General features: G+C 34.5%; 2 protein-coding genes across 2 annotated transcripts in view; one reads left to right on the plus strand and one right to left on the minus strand.

Moving 5' to 3' along the window:
* Positions 1-8333, plus strand: part of LOC115890044 (calpain-C) — a 40448-nt gene extending 32115 nt beyond the window's left edge. The window contains exons 11-15 of the mRNA XM_030910154.1: positions 232-365; positions 2449-2654; positions 6495-6759; positions 8052-8110; positions 8174-8333. Of these exons, the coding sequence (XP_030766014.1) occupies positions 232-365; positions 2449-2654; positions 6495-6759; positions 8052-8110; positions 8174-8200 (691 nt within the window). The 3' untranslated portion in view covers positions 8201-8333. The remainder of the gene's footprint in view (positions 1-231; positions 366-2448; positions 2655-6494; positions 6760-8051; positions 8111-8173) is intronic.
* LOC115890043 (myosin-11) lies at positions 8320-18369 on the minus strand. Its single transcript, XM_030910152.1, has 12 exons — positions 18223-18369; positions 17474-18157; positions 17150-17254; positions 16419-16770; positions 16048-16315; positions 15605-15890; positions 15083-15310; positions 14265-14477; positions 13867-14190; positions 13442-13676; positions 10318-10637; positions 8320-8559 (listed from the first exon to the last, which is right to left on the minus strand). Exons 1-12 carry the CDS (start codon positions 18226-18228, stop codon positions 8449-8451), a joined length of 3132 nt encoding a protein of 1043 aa, XP_030766012.1. The 5' UTR covers positions 18229-18369; the 3' UTR covers positions 8320-8448.
* Positions 18370-18678: the final 309 nt, after the last annotated feature.

Here is an 18678-nt window from a genome sequence, read left to right on the forward strand (position 1 = left end):
TAATTCCAATGAATATAAATAACATCAATACCTTTGTAGAGAGTTATTTTTTTTAACGAATTAAAGTTGGCGTCAATCCGGATTAGCACGATATCCGGATTATCGAGTCTCTACTGTGCTTATTTTTTCATAATTTTTGGTGCCTGATACACATTTCCTTTATGTAATTCTTCAGTAGATTTGTAATACCCGCAAATATGAGTAAAACACTTATTTTTTATGTTTTTTCAGATGCCAGTTGGAACAAGGTGGATACCTGATCATTCCCACCACATTCGAACCTGGACAAGAGTCTGGATTCACTCTCAGAGTCTATTCCAGCAAACCGCTCAAGCTTAAACTAGTCGATACCGTACCTTGTTTAGGTATGTTTACATCAATTCTCCTTCAGTATTGCTACGTTTTTCGTCGGTTCCCTGTGTATAGAAAGTCATAATTTATTTAAACACAATTTATTTACACTAAGTAACAAACAATAACGATTAAAAGACTTAAAGAACTACACACACCGGAAAAGTCTAGGGATATTAGAATTTTATCCAGCCATCGTCAGTAATTTTATTTTTTGCATTTCTGATATAATAAAATTAAAATAAACAAATAGTTTAGAGGACGTATTGGAAATAAAAATGCGAAATTTACCGAATTTTTCAAATTTACCTTGATTTTTATTGAACTCAGAAAAATACACAATTTTTTTTTATTCTAAACTGTGAATTAAAAAAAAAAGATAAAACCATTTTTACTTAATAACCGAACCAGATCCCTACTAGTTTCACGAGGCATACCCATTCTCAAAATTCTTCTTTGTACCGCGTCCCATACGTGCTCGATGGGGTTGAGGTCAGGGGATTGTGCCGGCCACGGTAAGATGTTTAATTGATGAGCATTGATAAACTCACTTATTACCACTCTGACTGTATGAGGCCGTGCATTGTCATGCATGAGAATGAAGTTTCTCCCAAAATCATTGGCATATGGTAACACGACAGGCTCAAGAATTAAATCACGCTATGTGATTCCTGTTAGAAACCTTTCAAGGAAAACGAGATCGGTTTTTCGGCCTAACTGGACTCCTCCCCAGACCATAACTGTTCCACCTTGATAAGGGTGTTCCTGAACATGATCCAACCGAATAAGATTTTCTGGTTCTCTCCATACCCTAAGCCTTCTCGAATCCGGATGAATTCCAAATGTTGACTTATCCGTGAAGAGAACTTTGGCCCATTGTTCATTCGACCACTGAATATGATCTTGAGCTCACAAATATCGTACCTCTCGTTAAGGGTTGAGCTCTCCAGGGACGTCTGCTTCTTAAATTGACCTCTCTTAATCTATTGCGGACAGTGTCAGGACTAACGGTTACATTATGTGTTTCCTGGAGAATTATACTAAGCTCTGGTGCTGTAAGAGTCGGTCGGCGTCGAGCATTTAATTGTAAAAAATGATCTTGCTGAGGGGTAGTAATGGATGTCGCCCTGTGTGCCTTTCAGAAACATCATCACTTTCACGGTAGCGTGCACTTAATCACGATATTACACTTTGCGTTGTATTTAATGCTCTAGGTACATCGATTTGGCGCATTCCAGCTTCGAGCATACCCATGGCCCTTAGCATTTCGTCTCTGTTAAGATGTCTACGCTCCATAACGTTGTTCAATACTAAACAAAATTACTTGAATAAATTCTGGCCAGTTATCATAAAAACATAGCGAGTACATGTTAAATTCGAACAATTGATGCTAGGTGCTTTTTATACATTTGACAAAAAATGCACAAACACTTCTGCAAATATCCCATATTTAGAAATAACTAGTGTGACTACTTCGTTTCAATCGAAGTAGAAAGAATCGGCCTACAAATATGTGGTTGTTTATTCAAAACATTTATTTTTAACTTTAATAAAATGATATCCCTAGATTTTTCCGGTGTGTGTATTTACAACTTATCTACAATTTATCTAACTATTTATCTAAAAGGAATTTATTTTGAATTTAGCGCGGCGATTGTAAATGTACGCGTCGACCGGTTGTTTTTTACTCTATCCTCTTCAGACCTCAGGCGTCGGCTTATATATGAGAGAAACAGACAATTCAGATTTGACTCGAAAATTCTTAGCTGCGTTCTCGAACTTTGCCGGGCGTATGAGTCATAGCCGAGTGGCCAGGCTTAGGCCAAGTTCACACGGGTCCGCAACAGTATTTATAATTATAGACAGGTATAAACTTTAAATAAGAACATTATGGAAGGAGCATATCTAGTCTATAGAGACGCTGTAAGGATAGAGTTCGCAAACTTAGTTTTGATAGATTGATTCTCGTATTTTTTAATCTTTTTATTGAAAGTGTAAAAGATAGAGAAATCAATATGCATTTTTTTGTTTATACATATATCTTGGATACCTTCGTTTTGTATAGTAATAATCTCATGTATTTTTTATTATTTTTAGTTAAATCAGCAATAGTCAAAGCCCCTCCACTTTTAGATGGAAAAAGTTTCAGTCAGTACGAAGCTGTGTTTTTGCAACTGGCCGACGAACATAGAACTGTCAACGCCTTCGAGCTCCAAGAACTTCTGGACGCGTGCTTACCAAATGACTACATCAAAAGCTGCGCATCGATCGAAGTTTGTAGGCAAATTGTCTTTACTTTTGAGGTAATTGTAATAATTGAAATTATACAGGGTAAACAAGTTACTTCCATCTGAAATTGAATCCGCTTAACAAAAAGAATATAAAAAATACCTTCAGTAGATGTTATACAGGGTGTCCCAGAAATAAGTGCAGATATTTTAACTGGTAGTATAGTTCAACCCCAGAAATACGCCTATGAGGTTTTTTTTGCGAAAAAAAAATGTTGAAAATTTAAAATTTTTCTTGACATTTTCCGGGAAATTTGAAAAAACTTTTTAGTGCCACTTGTTTATTCACCTGAGATTTCTCTACGGTGTATCTAAACCATGCAGTGTTGTAACCTCCTTTGTTATCCACATTCTACATAGTTCTACATTTATAAATTCATAGAAAAAATTCTACTCAAAAATTAAGAATGTTAAATTTTCATCAGTGCTCATTATTAATAATTATTATAGAAAAAAAACACATTAATTATTTTTAGTACTTACCCTTTCAATGAAAACTTAACAAAAACCACCGAAAATTAACTAAAACATTACGTTTATGACGTTTACGAAAATGATTCATCATATTATTCACAACCAGGTCACAAAAAAGAAATTCCTAAAATGTTTATCGTAATTTAGAATTCAATATTTGTTTTCTTTCATGTTTCTCTGTTTATTTGAACCACTGATTTACAAAACACCTTGAAAAGCGCACATTACTTTGAATACCGTCTCTTATCGCTACTTTACGAACTACTTTCAATTTAAGACATGTTTCACTCAACAATTTTAAATACGTATTTTGTTTTTCGCTATTTTTCGATGTATTTTGACAGCCCGACCGTCGCGCGTCGGCCAAGAGTGCCACGTGTGAACTGGTCCTTTGAGCCGCGCCGTCGTGGCAGGCTTGCGTCAGACGACGATGTTAAGCAACGTTGCCGTAGTTACAACAATTTCAAATTCAAGAGATTCGAAGCAATCAAATTTGTATTAAATTTTAAAAAATAAAACAGAGAAACATGAAAGGAAACAGACAAAACGAAAATGAATTGATTATTCGTCGGGCTGTTTTCGATATATTGAATTCTGAATTACGATAAACAATTTAGAAATTTCTCTTTTGTGACCTTATCAATTATCAATTCGTTTGTGTTTTGTTTGTTTCCCTTTCATGTTTTTTTCTGTTTTATTTTTTAAAATTTAATAAGAATTTGATTGCTTCGAGTGTCTTGAATTTGAAATTGTTGAAACTACGGCAACCTCGCATGACGCAAGCTCGACACGCCGGCGCGACAAAGAAGCAGTGAGCAGTTACCAACCAGTGATGCGTGGCTGTCTTGGCCGACGGATGGTTGGGCTGTTGACGGAATTGTCGAAATACAAAAAATAGCGAAAAAGCAAAATACGTATTTAAAATTGTTGAGTGAAACATGTATTTTCTTAGATTGAAAGTGGTTCGTAAAGTGGCGGTAAGAGACAATAATTCTCAACATTTATTCATTCAGAAAGATATTCAAAGTAATGTGTAATGTGTGCTTTTCAAGGTGTTTTGTAAATCAGTGGTTCAAATTGTGATGAAGCCTATACGAAAATAATGTGTTAAGTTAAAAATGGGGACTGTTATTTTAGCAGTTTTTATAATAGCACGTACAAGTAAAGCAGCACAATGAAGTGTATTTAGTTAAGTGTGTATCGAAAAGAGAACTGTCGCAGTTACATCGATCTGTCATAAGTATCTTTTTTTTTAATGTTGGGTAAGTTTTTTAATTTAACTTTTAAACATTTAACTTTTAATTTATTTTAAGTAATAATATCACAATCTTAAAAATGTAATGCATCTCTAAAAAACCTGTCCTAAAACTTAATAAAATATAAAAAAGTTTAAATACGATATATTTTTAATTTAATTATAGCTTCATTAAAATAAAAAAATTACCCGGCTATGATACGGAGAGTTCAGGTGTACTTGAGAAACGAAAGACAGTGTTGTGTTTCTCGGCAGAGTCGTCAGGGAACGACCGCTACGACAGAGACAACCTATCTATCGCTCGTGTCGCACTCGTTATAACCTAAAACAATAACACAACAATAACAAGACAGTGTCTGACCGCATGTTCCAGCTATTTATGAATGAGATGCTCAGTCTATATTTTATTTTAAGTCTATGATAATAACTGTTCTCTTGTAAATTTATTATACGGTAATGGCAAAACAATTTCCGATGCACGTCATCAACTTCGAGTGACAAGCGATGGCGACAGCGCTGCCAGATTGTGATGGATTTACGCGATGAATAAACAACACCACAAGTGGTAATAAAAAGTAAGAGGGTACCATTAATGCACAAACTAGTAAACATCTAGAATTTACTAAAAACTAACGTAGAAATAACTTCGAAAGTGATATAATGTGCTTATACCAATCAAACTTACTTCTCTGACCGCAGTTAAGGGTAATAAAGGACCTTTATTGTTACGTTCTCGTTCAAAATAGTTTATCAGGGAAGTTACAGGCTCTTTGCTTCGACTGTTTAAATTCTTCGACATATTTTCAACACACAATTTCCCGAAATGCAATAGAAAAACTCGAAAATTTAGTTCTTAAAAGAACTGTTTGTGCTTAAAAGTGACATTTTTAAAAAGGAATAAGGATGAAAATAGGCAAAAAAACGAGAATTACTCACAAAGATTCAACAACAACACGGTATTATACAAAATAATGACTGATATTATGATAATAAATTAAAATTATAATAATAAAAAAAATCGTCAAATAATAAACGGCCACATTGCTGAACATGGCGCAATGTGACCAACATAGCGATAATAAAATTCGGTTTAAACTGATTTTTGTAGCTTTAATCTAAAAAAATATCTGTTACAATCGTTTGCTCTATAAAGTAAAATGAAGAGCTGCTCAGTATCTTAAATTATACAACAAATTTAAACATGTTTGGCAAAATTTTATTTAGTTAGGTTTATAGGCTTTAGTATCAATTTCGATACGATTAATGACGTGCATTGGAAAATGTTTTGCGATTACCGTAGGTACAGGGTGATTCAAACTTCCCGCCCTTGGCTTATAACAGGAAAAGGAAAACTGCAAATACAAATTTCAAAGCCAGGATTTGAATGGCAGTGTCTAAGGTATATTTTTTCGTATTTAAACATTTTTCAACTTTTTTCATAATGGTGGAAATGACGTCAAAAAAATATTTTTTTCGCGGTCATTTTTTTTTCAAAAACTTTTTTAATGAAAGGTGTTAGGTTAGGTTAAAAATATGTTCTTTCAGAATATGAAAAAAAATTACCTATAACTTTGCGAGAAAAAACATTTTTGACGTCATTTCCATCATTTTGAAAAATGTTTAAATACTGTTATGTGTTATATATTTGTGGATAGAAAGTCACAATTTATTTAAACACAATTTATTTAACACTAATTAACAAAAACAATAACGATAAAACTATTTACAACTTATTTACAATTTATCTAACTATTTATCTAAAAGAAATTTATTTTGAATTCAGCGCGCGACAACTGTACACGTCGAACGTCTGTTTGTTTTTCTCTGTCCTCTTCAGGCTTCAAGCGCCGGCTTATATAGGAGAGAAACAGACAATCCAGATTTGTCTCGAGAATTTTTAGCCGCGTTCTTCGCAGAGTGGCCAGGCCTAAGGCCAAGTTAACACGGGTCCGCAACAATACGAAAATATATACCTTACACACTGCCATTCAAATCCTGTCTTCGAAATTTGTATTCGCAGTTTTTCTTTTCCTGTTATAAGTCAAGGGCGGGAAGTTTGAATCACCCCGTACATAATTTTTTTTAAATTAATTTAATATTGAATTTTTTAATATTTTTTTGTTCAGAATTCAGGCACAGGCAGACTGAAATTTAACGACTTCAAAGACCTGATGTGCAGCCTGAAATTTTGGCAGACGGCTTTCAAGAATCACACCAAAGAAAAAACGGGGATTCTGAAGGCAGAACGATTCAGAGACGCGTTGCTAGAAGTGGGATTTCAGCTCAGCAGTGACGTGCTAACAACACTAGTGCTGAGGTATATGAGAAAAGACGGCACCCTGCGATTTGGAGACTTCGTATCAGCTATTTTGCATCTGACAGTTGCATTTAGTAAGTTTTTTTGGAATTCAAGATAATTTTTAGTATTTTAAACACGTGGTACCTTAAAATTCTAAAATGATATAATGATATAATAATATTACAGTTGAGGCTTGAAACCTTTGGTGTTACACAGCAAAATAAAAACACTAAATCACCACAATACACCAAAACACTTTTACTTTTACACTGGACGCGCGATGTCAGCAGACATCAGCAGACGACATCAGCAGATGATTATAAACTATCGGTAGTTTATAATCATCTGCTGATGATGCTAACATGGTTAGCGAAACGCGCGTCCAGTGTAAAAGTAAAAGTGTTTTGGTGTATTGTGGTGATTTAGTGTTTTTATTTTGCGATATAATAATATCTAAATTAAAAATGAAAATTTCCATCTGTCAATTATACTAGGTAAAACAAAATGTTGATATTTTGGTAAAAGTTTGAAACACCCTGTGGAATATGTTAACAAAGCAAGGAAATTTTAAAATAATTTTATCATCTAGGTATGTCTTTTCTCGATAGTTTGTTTTTTGGTTCATCTCAATAGCTTTATTTTTATTTAAGATATTAACTTTTGAATAAGACAGTAACGATTTATAGTTAATTTTAGCATTGATTTTGGGTCTTCGTCAACACACTTATCAAGTAGTGTTTATTTTTTTCTAATGTCACTGTCTTTGAAAACGTTTATTCTAGTAGAGATGGTTTTAAGTTCTGAAGTATCGGCTATTGTTGCTTTAATTGATCATGGTAGAGATCAACTTTTGAACTTAAAACCTAGAGTAACTGCCCAACGGACAATAATAATATGATTTTTTAAAGACAGTGACATTACATATATCATAAACACTGTTTATAGGTCTGTTGACTAGGACCAAAAGCAAAGTCATATGGTTTTATTGTAAAAAATACGAAAAAATGTTAGTGTTTTCTTCAAAGCGAATATCTCAAACAAAAATGAAGCTATTAAGATGAATAAAAAAAACAAACTATCAAGAAAAAATAGAACTGGATGATAAAATGATTTTTAAATTCCTTGCTTTGCTAACGTACTCCACAGGGTGTTTCAAACTTTCACCAAAATGTCAACATTTTGTTTTACCTCGTATAATTGACAGATAGAAACTTTCATTTTTAATTTAGAAACAGACACTAGAAAGTCAAATAATTTAGCTACAAATTGCTTAAAAAATCATCAAAATCGGTCCACTAGAACACAATTTATAAATCTTTAAAATACCTGAAAAATTTCGATTTATTATTTCAATAATTTACAAACACTTTATTCTTTTTTACAGATATTTTTGAAGCAAAAGATCCATTACAAAATGGAAGTATTAAACTAAATTTATCGGAGGTAAGTTAAAAGAACCAGATTTTAATGTGACTTAAAAAATTATATACTTTTTCTTTTTTTCAGTGGCTGAAATCATCATTAAGTTGTTAGAGAAAAATGAAAAATCATCACACTCATACTGTACATATTTCCTTGTGAATACTGAATATATTTTTTTATTTTTATAAGATTTTTATAAGAATATTCTCTCATTCTGTATAAAATAAACGTTAATGTTTCATTACGACTGTGTTTTATTCATTCCAATTTACAGAAACAAAAGTTTAGATTGGGTCGAAATCGTTACAGGATACCTACATCGTATTTTTGTTATAACTTCTCATACTTTTTTATCGGGATTAGTAGTTTCCGGCACAGCAACATGGGTCTACTTTGGGTGCAGATTTATCAGTTAGAACTGCAGACTCGCAGGGAGGGCAATAAGAATTCTTCAAAAAGTTGACGTGACCCTACAAAGTTAAAGAAAAATATACCGGGTGTTGCATCGTCGAGCGGGACATAGGAAATCCCATGTAAATTTTAATGCGGTCAATTATTGGCTTCCCTAATTATTTTAGAGAATAATTCTATTCAGGTTTATTGAAGACCACTAAAACCCACATTCAAAAGAATAACTTTAGATATTTTTGATTAGCCCGTTTACGAGTTATCGCCGATTCCTTTTTAAATATTTCTCCTTTCTTATGGCCCTGTATTTACTTATGAGCACCAGTCAAGGTAAAAGATAACTGTCAAATGAAGTTGCCATTTCAGAAATTTATCTATTTAGTGCTTTATTATTATTATTAAAAACTCATACCCACATCGAAAATACTAGCCATGAATTACACTACCGAAGAAAAAGTATTGATGATTAAATGGTATTATCAAGGAAATAGTTATCAAAATGTGTCGGACATGTTTGCTGCTTTGTATCCGAATAGACCGATACCTGGAAAATCTACAATCGCAAGGAATATCCAGAGATTTGAGACCAAAGGTACCCTAATAAATAACTGCAGATGTGAGGCAAGGCAGGAACAAAGAGAAGATGCAAGAAATGATACCGACTTGGAAGTTTTATTGTGCGTGGAAGAGAATGATGAAAAGATCAGCACAAGGAAACTTGAGGATGAAATAGGAATAGATCACACTACAGCGTTTCGAATTTTGAAACGACATAAATACTATTCCTTCAAATATGAAAAGCACCAAGAGCTACGAGATGGGGACGAAATACGGCGGCCGGCGTTTTATTTTGATATGATGGAAAACGCAAACACGGATAGGGAATTTTTAAAAAACATATGTTTCACTGACGAATGCACGTTTACCTTAAATAATGAGCCCAATTTTCAATATTATTGATATTGGAACAAAGAAAACCAACACCGGTTTGTCGAAAGAAGGACGCAATATCCACAGAAAGTAAATGTTTGGGCAGGGATATTCGGACACAATATTATCGGGCCATTATTTCTTACGCGAAATTTAAATGCAGAATATTATTTGGAACTACTCGAAAATCATATTTTACCTGCTTTACATGATGCCACTAGGGAAAATCAGGAAGTTTGGTACCAAATGGATGGCTGCCCGGCACATAGTACCCTGGCTGTTCGGGAATATTTAGACAATAGTTTTAATAGAAACGGTATTGGCTTAAATCATACAGTAAATTGGCCAGCAAGGTCTCCTGATATTTCGCCAAATGATTTCTTTCTCTGGGGCCATTTAAAAAACAGGATATACAAGGATAAAAAATACCCAAATCTCCCCACGAGAGATGGCACATGTTTTTTGAAACACCCTGTATATCGTTCAACAAATAAAGATTATTATTTTTATGTTACTACTATTTAAAATAATAAAAAAACTCAAAATTTAAGTGAGGATACAGTCAATAATCACCAAACAGGCTAAGAAAACTACTTTTTCAAACTTGCCAACTTTTTTTTTGTCAAGGAAATTTTCTTGTATTCCAATGTCATATGATGCTAGTTTTAAGGCCTTTTTGTGCGGAGGATGTTGTTTTTGCTAATTGACTCTTCTGTTATACAATTTCAAAATGTTAATGTATTTTTTATTTATACATTTTAGAAACTGTCCTGATGATGGGAATACAATTCTCGAAAACTTGACACATTTGAAAAAGTAGTTTTATTAGCCTATGTGGTGATTATTGACTGCATCCTCACTTAAAATAATATACAAATAATATAGCCCACCTGCAGGTTCCTGATACGCATCTGCGCGTCCTCGAAGTTCTCGTTCAGGTTCCTGATCTGAGCCTGCATCTTCTGCCTCACATCGTCCCTATCCCTTTCCGCGGCCTTGGCCATGGCGGCCGCCCTGGCCAGCTGCCGCTCCATGTCGCTGATCTGGTTCTGCATCGACTTGCGCACGATCTCGCAGCGGTCCTTGATGCGCGCCACCTGCCGCGCAGACTCCTCGCGCACCGTCTCCAGCTGCGTCTCCAGCTGGACGATCTCGTGCTGGCGCGAACTGGCCAGGCGCTCGTTCTCGTCGGCCACTTCCTTTTGGCGATCTGGAGAGACGAAGGGGAAAAAGAGCTAGATTTTACTATAATAACTATCGTTTGATGATCCGTTTCATTTGGTTACAAGTACTCTATGTTTTTTCAAATGGAACACCCTGTATATTTATAAATCATATGATAAGCTTTGCTATGAGCTTCACAAAAATATATATATATATATATCACTCCGTATTTATTTTCACTATTTACTGCAATATTTAAAATATATCATTTTCCTATTTGTAGGCCGTGATAAATAACAAAATATCAAAATGGTATTTATACTATTTTTAATACCCATTTAGAATAACACCATCCTTATTTATTATTAATAAATCAGTTGAAACAAAAAATTACCAACAAAAATGAACGTCGATTATTAATAATTTGTTAGATGTCACGTTTTTGAAGTTACATTTCATGTTAATGTCATAACGCAAAATAAGATATAAAAATGCGATATTCTGATGAATCCAAAAAACTTATGCTTAATGTAGTAAACTATTTTCAAAACGATTTAGGATCTCGATTTAAGGCAATTCAAAAAGCATCCGAAGCACTAAAAGTCCCAGAATGCACATTATATAATCTAGAAAAACCAAACAGAGCTACAGATTTCGAATTTAGAAGAAATATGTCTGCAAGCGTTTCCCGGAGCAAAATCCGAATTACTAAGAATACCCTACATTGTTTGAGGGAAGTAATTTACAAAATGTATGCGCGAAAGGAAAATCACAGTAGAAACTATTTTCCTGCAATTTATCGAAGAGTCTCCAGAAACTAAGATTTCCAAAAGTTCGTTATATTTGGGAATTAAAAAAATGGGTTTTCATTTCAAAAAACCGGATGGAAGAAAACAGTTATTGGAAATGCCTGGAATCAGATAAAAAGAATATTATTTTTGAACAAATACCATGCTGTTAAAAGCGAAAAGCTCTTTAAAACCTGTTTTTCTGTAGAATTTGTACTTAAACGAGCCCTTAAATAAATATTATTACTGCTTGCTCGACTTCTTGTTATATTATTTATTATACTTTTAGTGCATCAGACGCTTTTGAATTGCCTTAAATCGAGATCCTAAATCGTTTTGAATATAGTTTACTACATTAATAAGTATAAGTTAAGATATTCTTTGGTATAAGCCTTAAATCGAGATCTTAAATAATATAGGTATTTTTTAAGAAAACTCGGTATCTAGTTAATAAAACAATATTTTTTAAAATTAGTGCGCTTCTTTTATATTTTTTTATTACGTCAACATCTTTAAATTTTATAAAATTAATTTTTATTATTATAAACCGCCACTGATAATATGAAATTTCAAGTCACTCCGCCAATGCAATAAAATATGTCAAGCATTTGACATGACAAAGGTCATAACCTAACTTTTTTTTTCATGCGGGTTTAGATGGTGCAAGAAGCCGCATACGTTAAGTTACTAAAACGACTGGTACCTCTAAATAGGTATTAAAAATACTATACTAAAATAGTCATACACATATTAAAATTTTATTTTAAATTTATACAGGGTGTCTCAGATTTAATCGGGAAAATTTAATAGACGATAGAACTTGCAAAAATAAAACAAAAAGTTTTAAAGCTTCCTTGTCGAGATACAGGGTGTTAAAGTTACTTAAAAAAGAAAAAAAAAATTAAGATATTTGAAAAACTATTTAATCGATTTTGATATAACTTGCCCCGTTTATAATACTTACTATGGGACTTAATTTGATGTAATTAGATTTAAGTTTAATGGCCAGGGGCGGCGGTGGGGCATCACTGTTAAATTATTTTAAAGGAAAAATAGGCACGCCACTGCTTTTTTAGAAGTTTAATATTATTTTTGGATTTAGTAATTAAAAATATAATTTTTTTGTCTCCTGACTTTTTTGTCTATCTTGCTTACTTCTTGCGAAAAAAATTAAATTCTAATTGGTAATTAATATTATAATTGGGATTCTAATGGTACCCTGTATCTCGAAAAGGAAGCTTTAAATCTTACAAGTTGATATGAACTTTTTGTTTTATTTTTACAAATTCTATCGTCTATTAAATTTTCCCGATTAAAATCTGAGACAAAATGAAAGAAGAGACAGATAGCAGTATACTTTTAATAATTCTTTAGTTTCTTTTATTATCAATCATGGCCTACAAATAAATATGATCTTTTAATATTTTTTTTTAAATATTGCAGTAAATAGTGAAAATAAAGGCTTATGGCAAGCCAGATCAAATAATTTATAGATATACAGGGTGTTCCATTTAAGAAAACATATCTTTAGTTCATATCTTAAAAGATATTATTTTCGTAGAATAACAGACTACGCCACTGTATTCTACGTAAAAAGTTCTACAATAAACAGTTTTCACCGTCTCGATACCTTTAACAATAACAGAGATACAAGGGGTGTCCCAAATTGCAAAATTTTTAAAAAGACCCTGTAGCTCAGAAACGAAGAGGGCTATGAAAATTTTGTTTCTTCTTTGACATTGTAAAAATTTATAAATGTTTATTTTAAACAATAAGACTGACAATGTTATTTGTATAATGTTTTGTAGTCTCTTTTGTTTGTTTGTTTGTTTACTTTGTTTGTTTACTTTGTTTACTTTACTTTTGTCTACAAATTGTAAATTTTTTTCACAATAAAGGCATTTATTTATTTATGTTTACGGAATCTGGCATCTTCCGTTTGACAAAAAAGTGGGACAGGTTTGTTCAAACCGCACCCTTCTATCTTCACGAATAACGGAGATACCGTATGATTTCAACTTAAATGGGACACCCTGTACTTCGGTAATAATAAAGTACTAACCTAAATCGATTTTAAGCTCGTCATTTTCGTCTTTGCTCTGTTGCAATTCTTCCTCCAGCCTCTTCACTTGAGCCATGAGCGACTCCTTTTCACCGGCACCATTTTGTTTATCGCTATTTGCCAGCGCCATATCGTCCATGATCGCTTGCAGTTTGTCCTTGTATGTCTGCAACTCCCTGGACTGAGCCTCATTGTTTCTTTCCGCCAACAGATGCATCTGCTGGGCCTCTTGCAACTGACAAAAAACATAAGAAATGTTTAACTGTATCCCTCATAATTTATCTTGACTTTTGACTTGTGTAGAGATTTAACATACTTATAATAGTTGGTAGGTTAATTTATCCACCCCTGTTCGTAGAATTCTGCATGTTGTCTTTAATAGTCTTTTAGGAGTATAACTTATATGAGTCTTAAAAACATTTTACCTTCAATTGTGTGGCTTTGAGAACGTCAGGCAACGGCGCCAGCTCCTGCAATTTTTCCTGGAACTGATTTTTGACTCGGATTATCTCCAGATTGACTTGCTCACTGACTCTGTTGCTCTCCAAGCGCATTATATCGATTTGACGGTTCTGCTCTTCGACGGTTTGGATGGCTTGCAAATACTTGTTCCTATAATCGCTCAGTTGTCCTTGAAGGTCTTCAACTAAAGCTCTCAGTTCTTCCAGCTCGTCTTGTGCTTGTCTGTACAGCTCTTTGTGAACTTTGATCTGTTGTTGGAGGTCTACCAGCTGTTCTTTGGAGCTGCCCTAAAGTTGAACAGAATTTTAACACAATACGAAGTATATGTTCGGTTAAGGTTAAGGGGAAAAAGGTTGCTTACTTTGTCTCCATCTCCTCTCAGTTCTTTCAGTCTTTTCTCCAGGTCTTTGACTTTTAGCTCCAATTTTGCTCGGGTTTCTTCAGCCTTCTCGGCCATTTCTTTTAATTTTTCGTTATCCGCTCTCAGACCAGCCACTTCGGTCAATTTGGCTTTGAAGTCTTCTTGCAATCGCTGGTATTTCTCCTTCATTTCCTTGTATTGCTGATCATCACCCTATCAAATCAATATAGTATAAGTATACCGGGTGCGTCTCAAAAGTGGCTCACCCGAGATTTAAGTATGTTATATATATAATTTTAAGTATGTTAGTGTATCACATAAATTAAGATTGATTGACGTATTCAATTATTTTTGGTCACTTCCTGTTTTACCGGAAATGACTACAACTTTTGATTTTTCATCGCCATCGCTATTTTTTTTACTTTATTCGATAGAATATGAAATTCTGAATAGAATGACATATCATATGTCAATTTTTGACATTCTCTCTTAATAAAAAATCGTATTTTAAATTTCAATCTAGAGTGCCATGGCTATGTTAAAAACACTAATTCTTAATCAAGGAGCGTTGGAAAAATAGATTTGTAGACAAATCGTATTTTTAATCCTGTCCAGCATAATCACGTGACTAGAAGTTTATTTGGTATATGAACTGTAGGATAAAAGGGATCCAAATGATTTTTTAAATGGACCTAAGCGCAAATTTACACACTTTAAGTGCCAATTTATTTGGCATAAAATGGAATTAAAAAAATTCTACAGTGGCTCTAAATTAGAACTTAGAAATAATTTACCCCAATTATAATAGTTTAACTTACAGCTCCGTCTGCAGGAAAACATGGCGGTGGAGGCCGGGGACAGGGGGGATAGCCACAAGGAGGCGGCGGTCCACATGGCGGCGGATTACAGGGGTAAGGTGGACAGGGAGGTGGACAAACGGCAAGCATTCTTCTGTGGTGCTCCAGGTGTTCTCGTTCTTTTTGCACTTCTATCAATTCTTGCTGGATTGCCCTCACCTCTTCTTCGACATCGATTAATTGCTTTTCCTGAAATCAGTTTAATATAACATTCAAACAAGCCCTACAACATTTTAATGAACAGTGCTTTGCATAAAATCAATAAAATGAAAAATATACGAAATAATATAAATGTACTGATTTCTTTCGAAAATTGACAACTATGAAACTATGATCCCTTCCCCGACACAAACGGTACATTGTGAGACAGGACATTTTAAGAGAAACAAGCCCTATAACATAGGATACAACATTTTAATGAACAGTGCTTTCAAAATAAGTTTATTGTAATTATAAGGTAAGCTGAAATATAATACCACTCACCAGCTGACTGGTAGTTTGGGAATACTCCTGCAATCTAGATTCAACCGCGCCAGGACATGGACCTTTTCCCGGTCCACAAGGCCCCCCGGATCTGGTAGGAGAATTGGACCTGGACCTGTTTTTGGGACAACCCGGGATAGGACAAGCCATCCCTTGTTGTTGTGGATCGTTTACGGGACCGTGTTCTTGATAGGCCATGCGCAGCTCATTCTGTAAACTGCACAGTTGCTTCTGCAGACATTCGACCGTTCTGTCTTTGTCGATGAGGTCTGTTTGGAGCTTGTACCTGAGAAGAAATGAAAAAAATTGGAAAAATACTGTGAATTTTGATTTTTGTGCGATGTGAGTTTGACGGAAATGATGTGTGTGTCAAATACCTGAAATTTTGAGTAGTTTTTGGTTAATTTTGTCGTAAACCTAAATACCTAGCTGTAAGTTTATACCTTGTGCCTTCTAGATCGACATTGTCAGCAACGAGCTTCTCCTGCATATTGTAGCTCTCCCTCAGCTTACACGTCGTGGGACTGGGCGTTCTTTGTTGAGACGAACTCCTTGATCGACAATGCCTGTCTTTACGCTCGTGACAGAGTACGATTTTCGGTATAAAATCGTCCCTACCACAAACCAGCATCTTGGGCAGAATATCCTCGGCGTGTTTAGTTTGCAAAGGAGGCTGTATAGCTTGCATCTTTTCAAATAAGTTAGCTTGTCCTATAAAAAAGAAATTATTTAGAAGTCGCCCTTGTTTCTTAGCTTTAATCTACTGAGGTGTTTTTTTCATATAAAATTCTGCTTTAATTATAGCATTACTTACCCAACAAAGCCTGAATTCTCTTGGTCTTCTCCTCAAACAAGATCATCTGCTTCCTGAGCTCCATATTCTTCTGTTCCAGTTCCTTTCCCTCGGCTTCGGACATTTTCTCCTTCTTCAACAGCTCAGCAACGCGGTCCTTCAAGTCAGCAATAACGTTGGCGGTGGCTTTGGCTTGTTTCTCGGCTTCCTCGAGTTCTTTTAGAACTGCAGCGTCTATGGCTGGATCGAACTTAAAATAGGAACCGTCACCGCCAGGATCCTTTCCTTGCTCCTTTTTCTGTTGGTCTTCGTCCTTTTTATCGTCGGGTTTCGCGGTGGGATCTGTAACGCCAAGTTCCTCTTCATCGTTTTCCTGAAATACATTTATTTTTGGAATGAATAGTATCGATTTATATCAAACCATGCTGGGTACTAACAAAAGTATTGTTTACGACAGAAAATTGCTTTTAAAAAATGTCCGTAGATCAATCATTTTTCCAATCAGCTCAATATAGTGTTCAAGCAATAATACTACAGTTATACATATTAATCAATTAAGATCGTAAACAATCATAACATATTTCATACACTAATTCATAATAATAAAATTAAATAATAAGAATATTTTAGTTATATTCCTGCAGATAAAGTGAAAAGTCGACCAAGACTACTTATTAAATGCAAAAGCAACACTAACGGGGTCTTGGTCTTGATTTTGCATTTGCTAATCATAAAAGATTGCTAAAAATTACTTCTAATGTGTCCATCATCTGCTTATTTTCTTCTGCAACGCTCTGTAGTTCGTCGGACGCTTGCTGTATCATCTGCTCTATGTCTTTCAACGTTGCATCATCAACCTAGAGCAACAAAAACACCTTTAGAACAAAATGTTTTGCATCTGTGTGTGTAAAAAATTACATTTTAAATGACTTAATATGTTTTTAGAAAAATCGAGGTAGTGTCTCAACTCGTTGATCTACAGGCAACGAGCTATTCATTGCTAGTAAGTGAGATGCCAAATTGACATTTTTTTGTTCTTAAATTTGTGTAAAAATATACTAAAACATAAAAACTACCTCTTCCTCATCTTCAGTTTCATTGATATCCTCATTGAGGTCCTCTCCATCCATATCTTCCGCCATCTTGATATCCTCAACGCCCACCGGATCCTCAAACTTTTGCTCTTTTAAATCAAACCCAGATTTGTCTGTTAGACTGATCTGAGTATTTGTCGCTCCTAACGGAGAGAAGAAATCGCGATCCTCGTCTTCTGAAGCACTCTGAAACTGCTCTTCTGCCGGAGACTTACTGAACAGTTCTTGTACAGACCCTTCACAAGGTTCTATAGACCTGAAACCAGCCTCAAAGGATTCCTGAGCAGTAAGCTGCTTCGAAGCGGGATATAATTTTGAATGATCGCCGCAAGGGTGGTGGTGTTTTGTATAGATAGACCTCTGCTTTGCCGAGGAGCTACTGTTCTTTTTATGATTTGATATTTTCTTTTCTAGTCTCAGTTCCCTGATAATATCCAAAGAATCTGAATAGTTCCTCAAAGATTTCCTGAAGAAACTGTCAGCGTCACCAAGCAAATTCACCGGTTTCTTGAAAAGATTATTGTAGGTCTGGAGAAAGCCTATATTTTTCTGGATCAAAGGATTACTGGAAACTCTGTTTCGAGCTCTGAGCTCCAGAGAGCGCCTGTCCGGGTCCTTGCCCGCTTCCTGGATGTTTCTGTTCGATACTGTGAATTTTTGTCGGCTCTAAAAAAACGATGAAACGGTCAAATACAATGACGGATAGTTCGTATGTCAAAACGGAGTTTTACCTTCATTAGATTTAATCACCTTAAGGGATATCTACTGGAACAATGAGTTTTTTGGTTGAAAAAATTATTCTTTTTTGGACAAATAAGCACGGATTGACTGCAGGCACTGAGGAAATGGATGTGAAAAATAGTGAAATGTCAATGTTGAACAATCGAGTTTTGTTCTGTGATTATGGTGGTTAATTCATAATGTCAAAGGTAACAAAACATTGTATTTTTTTTGGAAAAAAATCATATTAAATCCGATTGCAAATAATACCGATTAAAAACACACCACATTTTATAGGGAATATTTCAATAACTTCGCTAGGGCCTCAAAAATTAGCGAGGTTATTGAAATATTCTCTATAAAATGTGGTGTTTTTAATTGGTAGATTATGGTAATCGCCCTAGCGAAACAATGCACGTGTCCGACTCGCACTTGACCATTTTTTTATATTATTTTGGAGAAAATAA

Source organism: Sitophilus oryzae, unplaced genomic scaffold (assembly GCF_002938485.1).
Source record: "Sitophilus oryzae breed Bouriz unplaced genomic scaffold, Soryzae_2.0 scaffold_85_pilon_pilon, whole genome shotgun sequence".
In the NCBI taxonomy this organism is placed as follows: domain Eukaryota; kingdom Metazoa; phylum Arthropoda; class Insecta; order Coleoptera; family Curculionidae; genus Sitophilus; species Sitophilus oryzae.

Excerpts from the sequence above, each read along its gene's own strand:
- LOC115890043 (XM_030910152.1), bottom strand. Across the intron at positions 16,316-16,418 it reads GAGAATTCAGGCTTTGTTGG|GACAAGCTAACTTATTTGAA; the intron begins GTAAGTAATGCT and ends TCTTTTTTATAG. Across the intron at positions 14,191-14,264 it reads TGAGAGGAGATGGAGACAAA|GGCAGCTCCAAAGAACAGCT; the intron begins GTAAGCAACCTT and ends GTTCAACTTTAG.